General features: G+C 39.1%; 1 protein-coding gene across 1 annotated transcript in view; it reads right to left on the minus strand.

Moving 5' to 3' along the window:
- Dnah5 (dynein axonemal heavy chain 5) overlaps positions 1 to 12060 on the minus strand; it is a 236976-nt gene that overhangs the window by 34749 nt on the left and 190167 nt on the right. The window contains 2 exon segments of the mRNA XM_047556057.1: positions 6095 to 6244; positions 8252 to 8373. Of these exon segments, the coding sequence (XP_047412013.1) occupies positions 6095 to 6244; positions 8252 to 8373 (272 nt within the window).

A 12060-nucleotide genomic window follows, 5' to 3' on the forward strand; every position in this document is an offset into this window, starting at 1 on the left:
ATTCAAACAATCAAGTAAACAGCACAATGCCTAATATTTAATGGGTATACATCAAATAGATAATTATTGAATGACCATGCATTAAATGAAATGTATTGGAAAGTGAATGCATGCATCAATTTTCTTTTTTATTTATTTTTTAAAAATTTTTACAGACTATATTTTGATTCATTGTACACAAATGGGGTACATCATTTTGTTTCTATGTTTACACACCATGTAGACTCATACCATTCATGTAATCATACATGTACATAGGGTAATGATGTCTGTCTCATTCCACCATTTTTCATACCCCCCTCCCTCTCATTTCCTTCTACATAATCTAAAGTCCCCCCCACCTCCCCACCCCCAGTGTATTTCATCATCCACTTATCAGGGAAAATATTTGGCCTTTGGTTTTTTGGGATTGGCTTATTTCACTTAGCATGATATTCTCCAATTCCATCCATTTATCTGCAAATGTCATAATATTCTTCTGTATGGCTGAATAATATTCCATTGTGTATCTATATCACAGTTTCTTTATCCATTCACCTGTTGAGGGACATCTAGTTTGGTTCCACAGTCTAGCTATTGTGAATTGAGCTTCTATAAACATTGATGTGACTGCGTTACTGTAGTCTGCTAATTTTAAGACCTTTGAGTATAAACTGAGGAGTGGGATAACTAGGTCTATTCCAAATTTTCTGAGGAATCTCCACACTACTTTCCAGAGTGGTTGTACCAATTTGCAGCTCCACCAGCAACGTACAAGTGTGCCTTTTTCCCCACATCCATGCTAACATCTATTATTGCTATGCACAAGAAAACAAAGCAAGAATCAATAAATGGGATGGTCTCAAACTAAAAAGCTTTTTCTCAGCAAAGGACAGAATCAACAGTGTGAAAAGAGAGCCCACAGAGTGGGAGAAAATCTTTTCCACACACACTTCAGAGAGAGCATTTATCTCCAAAATTTATAAAGAATTTACAAAACTTTACACCAAAAATACAAAGAACCCAATAAATAAATGGGTCAAGGAACTGGACAGATACTTTACAGAAGAAGACATATAAGTGAATAATAAATATATGAAAAAGTGTTTAACAAATCTAATAATTACAGAAATGTAAATTAAAACAACTCTAATATTTCATCTTACTCCAATTAGAATGGCTATTATCAAGAACAAAAACAAGCATTAATTTTCTAAAGATTTAATCAATAATCTTCCCTCTCATCATTGTTACCATCCCTTTCCATTTTGGGGTCTTCCTTCTTCTAATTTTGCCTGAATGAAACCCATGTTCACAATATGACATTAACAGACTTCATCTCCTTCATTATCTTCCATAAAAATATCTCTAATAAAAATATAATCCTTTTTCAAACAAGGATTGCTACTTATTTTTCAACCAAGACTATTGTGATATGACCCTTAATAAGTGGATTCTCTCAAAAAAACTATTCCTCCCATTCTGATGTCTTCTCCCAACTCAGGTGGGCAAAATCCAGGTTTCCCTCCCCGGTAGGATTCCCTGCCTTAACATTCTCAAAACAGGCTGACTCTGGTGTGGGTGCCACATGACCTAGAACCCTCCCAAGGGTCATGCAACCTCCCCACTCCTATTGCTAGTGAAACAAGACAGCCTCAGCAGAAATTCCCTCAAATCCAAAAGGTTTCAGATAGACCTGGACCCAAGAGAAGATAAGACTGTTGAAACCATGATCTTTGGCTTAAAAGCATCCACAGTTTGATCTCAGCCAATAGTACACACTCTTTAATATTTTGTTATTCATCCTCAAAATGATGGTTGTAACCCAAGTCCCTGAGTTTACAAACTGATATGATGTTCTTCACCATGTTTGTCCTCTTTACAGGTTAGAGACAGGGAGGTGGTGACCAGGACAAAGGAATCTCCTGGCTCACCAATGCCTCTGGTATCTTGGTAAGAGAAGGAAGTGGGTGCCAACTGAGTCTAGTATGTTGAATGTTCACAGTGGTTATACTTCCTGATTCCTCCTGGTTTGTGGACATGTGAGAAAGGGTGTCTCTTAAAGGCCCTACTATGTAATATTCATCTTGCCCAAGAGAGTGCAAATTAAAAAAAAAAAAAAAAGACAAATGTCCCTATTCCCTAAACCCGTAGCCACTAATTCAGAAAGAGCTGAGTCATTGTGCTGTGGGTCCCTCCACCACCTTCTGAAGTCCAATCGCTCCCAATAATGTTCAGTCCACTGTGTCAATGCAAGATTAAAAGGTGTGTGGTAGAGGACACAGCTTTCCTTGACTTGGCAACTATCTCTTGATGACTTTGGATGAAATCCTTTCCACTGACTTCCCAAAGGTTCCAGAAGTGCTGGTCAGGACCCTCACTTGCTAGGAGGTCTAGGCCAGCGGCAGTGAAATGACCAGTTGGTGCCTGGGTCCCTCGCTCATGGAGTGGTCTCAGTTCCAACTTTCCTCCCTCCAGTTCCAGTGGTCGAGAGATGTTCTGAAGAAGTAGATGAAGTTCCATCCAACTGATTTTGGGGCACAGGTGCCATTTATTTTCATTCCTTTCAATATTTTTTCTAGGTTATCAAAATGCAGTATCAAAGTCTCTAACCTGGGTCTAAATGCACACACATTTTTCTGCAGCCTTCTGACAGGTATTGAAAAAGTTCACCTGACATGTTCTTTGATTTCCTCAAAAATCTGCCCTATGTTCATGTTCAATCAGAATCCGTGGAGCCATGAGCTTTGTGGTCAGGAAGAACTTCAAAAGTTGGACATGCTGGCATTGCAGAGTCACAGTGTTCCTCAGTCATGGGTACCTGCCATCATGGCAGGGGCTCCACCGTGTGCCCCATGTAGATTTGGGTGCTTGCTGCTCGAGGGCAATGAGGTGCCAACCTAGCCCATACCACCATACAGGGCAGCACTGACCCAGTACGAACAGTGCCATGCAAGACATGAACTAAGGTGCTAGAATACTCAGGGCCCAGATGGTCAATAATTTATGCTTTAACAGCCAAATGGTCTCTGCTGCAACTATTCAATTCTGCCACAGCAGCATGCAGATAATCATAGGCAGTTTATAAGCAAATGAGCAAGGCTATGTCCCAATGAACACCATAACCAGATTCCACAATGACCACAAGTAATGAAATATCACACTGCACCTCATAAATATATATAATTATTATTTGTCAATGAAAATAAATGAATCCTAAAAAACTTTATAGACACTGAAATTTAAATGGAATATAATTTTCACAAGTCACAAAATATTATTCTTGCAACTTTTTCAGGCATTTAAAATATAAAAATTATTATTGATTCACAAGCTGTACATAAATAGGCAGCGGGCCAATCTTTGTCAGTGAGCTCTGTCTTGCCAACTCCTGAAACAGGTGAGGGAAAGGCTATCTTGCTCATAATGGGAATTATGACTGAATTCTGGGGATGGAATTCATGTTCCTGCAGAAAGACATTCTCAGATAGGGCCCCAGCCATGGCTTCAAGTCTAAAGAGCTGTAATGAGTTTATGATGCAAAGATGTTACATGAGGATACTGTGCAATCCCAGAGAAACCTCCAGTATGACATGGACCTGAAACTATAGAAAACTTGGCAACAGGAGTGCATTTCTTCTTCTTTCAACTTTCACCTAATTCCCTGCATTATCTCCTTGGGCCAGCACAGATATAACTGCATCCCTCTGGTCTGGTTAATTTCCCTCCTACACAGGAATAAACTTTAAACCATGACCTCCTCCTCTATTCAGAGCATAGAGACAGGTTTTAAGGACAAAAGAGTGGACAGAGACCCAGGCTTTGAGAAGTCAGCCCGTCCCTAGTGTTACACATACATTGAGCAAGTGACAGCAAATAAACTAGTTTTAAGGATTTGCAGTCTGCAGAGTGATGTGAAAGTACAAAACTAATTAACCTTGCAGAAATGCATCGAGTAGGTTTGCTTGTGAAAGGGCACTTAACCTGCTGCTTGGATATAAGTGGATTCACCTAGGCAACAAAGACAGGCAGGAGGGTCAGAGTGGTGAGCATTCTATACAGAGGGCACACACACAGGAAATTTGGGGACAGAAGAGAGCAAGTCACCATCCAGGGACAGAAGGACATCAGTATAAATTATGGAAGAGCTGATTCAGGGTGGGCAGTCAGTCTTCTGCACAGCCTGACAATCTAAAAAGGTGGCACCTCGTTGGCATGAATAGAAACATAGTGCCACATTTTTGCAGTTACTCTTCACTCAACTCTGTCCCAAGTGTCCGTTCCCAGTGAAGCAGGCTCACCTTTGAGTAGGGGAAAAAATGAACTAACGAGCCTCCTCACCTGAACAGACCTCCCCAGTGGAGTATTCCTGAGACACCAAGGGATGCCCTCTGACAGGGCAGCATTCCTGCAACCAGGCTGCTGCGCATTCCCTGATGTGCACCGTATCACAGTCAAAACGCAGACAAGCAGCCACGCATAGCCAGATGCCACTACAGGGATGGAGATTGGATGTATCTACCTTCTAGGCCTCCTAATATTCTTCCCCAGAAGTCGTCTAGAGGAAATCAAAAAAAAGGACTCTAAAGTGAGAATAAAATCTTCGGAGGACAGCACACATTTCCAGAGGGGCTTACAGACCTTGTTTGGGACATGAGTGTTATCAGAAGAAACATGGAAAGCCACTGCAGGACAAGAAAGGCTGAGAGAGGGCAGGTCCATTCCATTTCTTCCAGAACACACAATTTGGACCAGAGTACTCGGGAAGGAACCAAAGCTGACCTGTTAAGGCCATGGCTGTGTTCAGCCCAGGGATGACAGAGCCAAGATAAAGATGACCAGTTACACGGAAGTTTTATATACCTATATTTCAGCATTGAACCTCAAAGTTTCTATGAGAAAAGAAGAAACAAAATGAGAGAGAGACACAAAGAGGGAGAAAAAGAAAGAAAGAAAGAAAGAGAAGAAAGAAAGAAAGAGAGAGAGAGAGAGAAGAAAGAAAGAAAGAAAGAAAGAGAGAGAAAGAAAGAGAGAGAGAGAGAGAAAGAAAGAAAGAAAGAAAGAAAGAGAAAGAAAGAAAGAAAGAAAGAAAGAAAGAAAGAAAGAAAGAAAGAAAGAAGGAAGGAAGAAAGAAAAAGATACTGTTGTACCTGAACCTTCTCTCCTATACTGCCCTGAAATAAGCAATTGTTTGACAATTCATTTGGGCAGAATAAAAGTAATGAAGTAGAAAAGAAAAACTGAAAGGAAGGGTGGCCTCGGTGCCCTGAGTGACAAAACTCATTTTTCTTTTCTCCATAAATCATTGGACCTAGTTGTTTCCATGACTCCTGGTACCTAGGTGGACTTGGGTGGTCACTCCATATCATTTTAATGCTCCCACTGGAGACTGGAGGGGAAAAGTCCTACGTTCTGTTATAGACTCCAGTCTACAGTCCTCCACAGCTTCCTGGAGAAGTCCTTGAGGGGTCAACCTGTGCACCATATGGAACTTTCATTGGTGAAAGCAAGACCCAAGTCTTTTTAGTGGTAAATCACCATGATGCTAGGCCAACTGACTAAATGTCTTCAAAACAGTGAATCTTTTGGGGGCAGGATTCATATTTAAACCACATGTAAAATTCAAACAGTTTTAGTAAAATCATCTTTCTAACATCTGGAGTTGGACATTTTTCTGGGGAAGTGACTCTGGGCTGGAGAACACTGTCCTTCCCTCTAGACGCTCTCCTCCCTGATGCCTCTACGTTCTTCCTGATTAAACAAACGCTGACTCACTGCAAGGAGAACAGAACACTTATATCACTTTTGAGTTATTGAAAATGGTACAAAAGAATAATACATTACCTTTATTTTATGCCTATACATCAAGCTTAGAATCAGGCTTTTCTCTTTTTTCTTTTGTTGCACCTCTTAGACCAAAAGAGGTTAATAAATCACTCAGTCAAACATACATACCTCTCAGCACATTTGTATGGGGTTTACTTTTCCCTTTTTCACATTTGTGTTGCTACAAGAAAATTCTAATTGTTAATAATATTTAAAATATTTCTTGGCGTTTAAAGGGAATTTCTCCTTTACACCATTCACCTGTTTCCTTTTAAGATACACTTTTTACCTGCGCGATGGTTCTGTCCGGACACCAGGACCTAATAAGGAGAAGACGTCTGAAGCAGTCAAGAGATTTATCATAGGCATTAGGAAGAGGTTCCTCCTCAGGGTTTTCCTTATCAAACCAAGTTTTCCACATTTTCTCATTTCTTGATATCTGAAAACACCATGGGATAAGAAATGTGTCACATCACTCAAAAAATCTTTCAGAAGTAGTTCACAGATATTTTTCATCAAACCTTCTGACCATTCTATACATGTGTGAACCATATTCCTTTACTATTTTTTCATTTTATATTTCAGTGCCCAAAAAGTCTAACAGTCCAAAAATTAAATGTAATTAGCTCCGAAGCCAGACTGAATATTAACACCAGCCAACAGCTAACTTCCAAAGTAGGGAGACTACTAGGATGTTCGATTTTTTCAATGTCTTTGTGGTTACAAATTTGAAAACAATAGAGAAGTAAATGAAGACTCATTTTCACTGTTACAAAGAGTCTGATTGACTACACAAAATCTTCACATGTTCAGGAATCAAACCTTATTCACTGATGTATCCTCACCTTCCAGAACAACTCCGGACACAAAGGAAGACATTTTACACGTTTACTATTGAATAAATAAGTTTATAGCCAATACTCCTCCAACTTAGGGTCATTTGAGGTATATCGAATGAATGATCAGACACCTGCTACTTTTAGGTAACTTGGTAAAGAGTTAAAGGACACAGTGCATTACCCTCTGGAGTTCAGAAACCAAAGAGACAAAAACTTTACACAGGAAGCATATGAGAAACATTGAACAAACTGGGCGCAGCCGCGCATGCCTGTAATCCCAGCTGCTAGAGTGGTTGAGACAGGAGGATGACGAGTTCAAAGCCAGCCTCAGCAATGGCAAGGCACTAAGCAACTCAGTGAGACCCTGTCTCTAAATAAAACACAAAATAGGAAAATAGGGCTGGGGATGTGGTTCAGTGGTCAAGTGCCCAGAGTTTAATTCTCAATACCAAAAAAAAAAAAATTGAACAAACAACATCTAAAGATAATCATAATCTTATGAACTCTGGTATATTTCCTTTGATTGTGACCTAATCAAAACAGGGGAAATAATATTCTAAATTAATATTTTGAAAGTGTAATGTTATAATATAAAATAACCTCTTTCAATCATTGAAGTCTGTACAAGGTGAAAGGATTTCAGGCATAAGATACAATCTCCAGAAGACAGCAACTTCAATGACAGACCATAATCCAGGAAAGGTCACTGAGAGTCATCCCACAAAGAAAAAAAAAAGTTTATTAATATCTCACAAAGTTACCTAATCCAAAAGAATGGTTTCCACCCTGGCTACAAGGTAGTAATAACAACATCACCAGTTATAAGCTAAAACAGAAAAATATGGCGCAACTTAAACATTCAGTCGGCTTAAACTGGGAAGGTCAAGAATCAACTTTAATATATTTCCTGGTCAACCAAAGTCTTAATTCAACTTGTAGGTGAATAAAGCCACCTTGCTGCCAATCTCACTTCTCTGTGGTCACCTGATATTCGAAACCTTGCTTCCTGGTTTATCCCAACTCAACTTTCAATATCCAACTTCCATGATTCCAACACATACATGATTCCTCAGGACCTAACTGATTTTGGAAGGGCAACAGCTTCTAAAAGTAAAAGGCCAAGTGTTTGCACGAAGTTCACATCCAACTGTCTAACCAAAGTAGAGTAATGGAAGGATCGAGAGAGGAAGAAGATCAAAGTGAAAAAAGGCAAGAAGGGAAATTTAGTATTCCATAGCAGGTTCTTCACATTTCTTTTCATTTAATCTCTACAAATAAGACAAAGGCTTTTAAGTATATGTAATTATTTAATCTAGTTGAATATATCAGCTTTCTACCTGTGGACCTTCAGTTGGTGATTCTAACACATGGCCCAAGACAGCACTAGTTGAACATCCTGGGCACATTTCCTCCTGCAGAACCAGTCTGCAACCAATGCAGTTTGCTTTCTCAGAGGGTGGGTGAGCTGCAATGAAGGTCAAGCACATGCAATACCAGCTGCGACTGACAATATTAAGAGACTTCTCTCCTCCACTACTGCAGCTAGTGATAAATCAGGAAGTTGCTCACCATGACATTAGCTTAAGCCTATTCAAAGAACAAGTTACCTGATCAAGGACATCTGAGAACTGTCTAAGCTTGCTGAGCTCCACCAAATTTAGCCAAGTCATATCCAGGATCCATTTTGATGGTTTGGGAGGACAGGCCTTAAGATCCAATGAGGCACCACCTTTAATTTAGATATAGAAAGTTAAGAGATCTTTCTTTTACTGTAAAACAATCTATTCAGTAAATTTTTCATTAAAATATTTTTAGTTATTTACTACATGCACATTTATTAAGTACAGAAATATAAATCATAATGGAAAACATGCTTAAAATGTAATAAATGAATAGATGATTTTAGAAAAATCCATTTAATAGTCAGTAATATAGGTTTGGAGCCAGGCACATGCTGGATTCTATCCAAGTTCCACCTGGATAAGATCCACAACAAGTCATTTCATCTGTCTGGGACGCAGTTACCAAATTTTCAGAATGGAAACAACAAGCTCGGGTGTCATGAGATGAATATGGAAAGCACACACACAGGACTGAGGACATGGTAGAGGTCGCTAAATGAGCAGCTTCTGTCAATACTAAGAATGGGCCTGATGCTGGTGTAAGATAATTTTAAATAGAGGATTTATCTAGAAATGTCAGTAGCACTACATGTGTTTGAAGAATTAAACAAGTACTTTAGTTATGTCCATTTCAAGCACATCCCAGGGACTCAGCTGAATCACTCAAGTTTGGTCAATATAACCACAATGAAAATTTCCATTTGGTACTGACTCCTACGTTGATGGTTTACCTAAGCTCATGTAACTCCTATAGGCAACATCAGAAAAACAAAATCTTAAAAATATTGTGGTTGCCCACTTCAGAAAAACTCAGTGTGTGAACAATCGTATTTTACGTCAAAGGAAGCATTAGGAAATCATCTACAGCATAAAATACAATGATTAATAATTAACATTCTTGAAAATATTTTAGGGAAAATGTGTTCTAATAATTTTTCTTAGAAGGATATAACCAATCTGTTTGACCACCTTTAAAGTTCTTTTCCAAATAGAATAGTTGTAAACAAATAATAATACCCAATGTATTTTCTGAACCAGTCTCTACCCAGGCACCGCGTACACCACTAAATTGTTATCTTTTCCAAATTTCATTTTTGTATATTTACAACAGATAAGTGTGGACTTGAAGCCATTTCAATGGAGATATTAGCTCATAAAATGAAACGGATTGTTCTAACTCCAAGGAGTAATTTAAGACCTAATGACAATGGCATCGTGTTGAATAAATGTCACGTCTATTTCCATGGCAACTTCCCATTTTCCAACAAACTGAAAAGCATAATATAGGTTAGGAAAAGCCTATTGAAAGGTGTTCCGTGCAGGCCAAAGCACTATTCAGTGTTTTGCGGAAGGCAACTATGTCGGGAAGATTGTGTCTGCTCCAAAGGCACATGATGGGGTGAAGCAAGGGCTGTTGTCTTGAAGGAGGAGATTCTGTCCTGGATAGCTCGGCACCGGGTCAGACAGACTCTCGATGAACAAACAGCTGAGAAAGGACTCATTTAGAATACCCAGGCTGCTTGAACAGGTATAGTTCACTTGACTCCTTAAACTCATGCTCTGGGAAAAGAGTAGCTTTGGGTTTTTACCATAATACTTGGTAAAAATGACACAATTATAATGAAAGACTTACATAAGTCATGTTACACATTTATGCACTATTGTAACTAAGGCAAGTTTAGAAAGCCACCTAGACTTATCCTTTGCCACCTTAGAGATGACTAAACCACCAGTAGCAGAACACTGTTGCTATGTGTCCTAGTCCATGTGGGCTGTTACAATAGAATATGGCAAGCTTGGAGGTACTCAGCTTATAAACATAGCTATGGAAGATGGGAAGTCCAAGATCAAGACGCCAGCAGATTTGATGTCTGCCGTGGACTTGCTTTCTGATTCACAGCCATATTCTCAGTGCAACCTCACACTGGGGGGAGGTCTCTCTTAAGCTTTTTTTATAAGGGCATAAATCCCACTGATGAGGGCTTTGTCCCACCTAATCACTCCCAAAGTCACCACCTTCTAATACTAAGACACTGATGATGGAGATATGTACATGCTTGCCTGGAGGGAGTGGAGTCCACAAGCACATGTACACAAATACAGTGCATCTTCATATTCATGTACATATGAATATGTCATGTATTTAACTACCCTTGATCTGTAGATGAGGCAACTGAAATGTGAAAAAGATTAAATCACCTGCTCAGGACTACTCAACAAGAAAGTGGCAAGGGCAACAATTTAACTCTCAAATCTCCCCAAATTCAACTTTCCTAACCTAAATAAACTTAAATAAACTTGCTATTTTATAGCAACAGTAATAAAACTTATTTGTTTAGATCTGAATTTATAAAAGATCTCTCTCTCTCTCTCTCTCTCAAATCTTTATCTCTAACCCTTGAATCCTTGCTCCTTTTCTACATCTTAATTTCATTTTTCAACTCTCCTAAATCAGAGGCTGTGGAAGAGCGTATCTGGAGAAACATCACCTTAGATAAATGCACAGGTAGGAGCTGCCTCCTCTAATGAACCCTAACTATGTCACTGACTTCGGCTGCAGTGACTGGGCCCCAGCTCACAGAGCTTTCCTAATGGCTAGTTGCTGAGGGCATTGTCAATTCAGGGACGAAGTGCACTTCTTCCTGGAAATAAAATTGAACAGTGTCCAGATCTGGCTGAAAAACTGTGAAGCATACTGTTTGGCAGGATGATAACAAACCTGAGGTTTAGAGTTAAAAGAGAATGCCAGTTAAAACGCTGGTTTTGCCACTTTCTTGATCAATAACCTTATCCACATCATTTAGCCTTCTTTTTTTTAATATAATTTTTATTGTTTGTTTTATTTAGTTACACAGGACAGCAGAATGCATTTTGAGTCATTGTACACAAATGGGGTGCAACTTTTCATTTCTCTGGTTGTACACAATGTAAAGTCACACCATTCATGTAATCATACATGTACATAGGGTAATGACATTTGTCTCATTCCACCATCTTCTCTTCCCCTCATTTCCCTCTACACAATCCAGTGTTCCTCCATTCTTCCCTTACCATCCCCTCCCATTGTGTATCAGCATCCACTTATCAGAGAAAACATTTGGCCTTTGGTTTTGGGGGATTAGCTTATCAATATTTATAGCAGCTCAATTCACAATAGCTAGATTGTGGAGCCAACCTAGATGCCCTTCAACAGGTGAATGAATAAAGAAACTGTGGTATATGTGCACATTTAACCTTCTTAAGAGTCAATTCCCACATCTATAAAATAAGGACAGTAAAATGCACATCAAAGAGTTGTTAAGAATTCACATATTTCCTATAAATCCTAGCACATATGATATGTTCAGCAAATTGTAGGTATTGTTGTAGTACCTTCAGCAGTTTACTGTATTTTGTTGAATCAGATGCTTGCAGAGTTTGGACAGGTTTTTGTGTGCCTTTGCTATTCATAAGCTATTTATACACTGCATTATAGTTTTGGTGGAAACTCAGGAAAAATTTATGTTGTAAACCTGCCTTTCAAGAGATTGGTGAGAGCGATGTAAACTTTTATGCAAAGACTAAAATCATTTAAAATGCATTTAGAGAGTGCTTTGATTTGAATGCTCATGTCCCCTCAAATTCCATGCCTTGAAATTCTAATCATAATGATATTAGAAGATGGGGCTGCCAGTTTGACCTGAAATACAGGCCCAGGAAACACACAATGCATGGCATAGAGTGTGCTTAAGTGACCAGGAAAAAATTAAACTGGGAACATCTGGTGTGGAAGCCCACCCAGCTCTAGCCCTCCC

Source organism: Sciurus carolinensis, chromosome 6 (genome assembly GCF_902686445.1).
Source record: "Sciurus carolinensis chromosome 6, mSciCar1.2, whole genome shotgun sequence".
Classification (NCBI taxonomy): domain Eukaryota; kingdom Metazoa; phylum Chordata; class Mammalia; order Rodentia; family Sciuridae; genus Sciurus; species Sciurus carolinensis.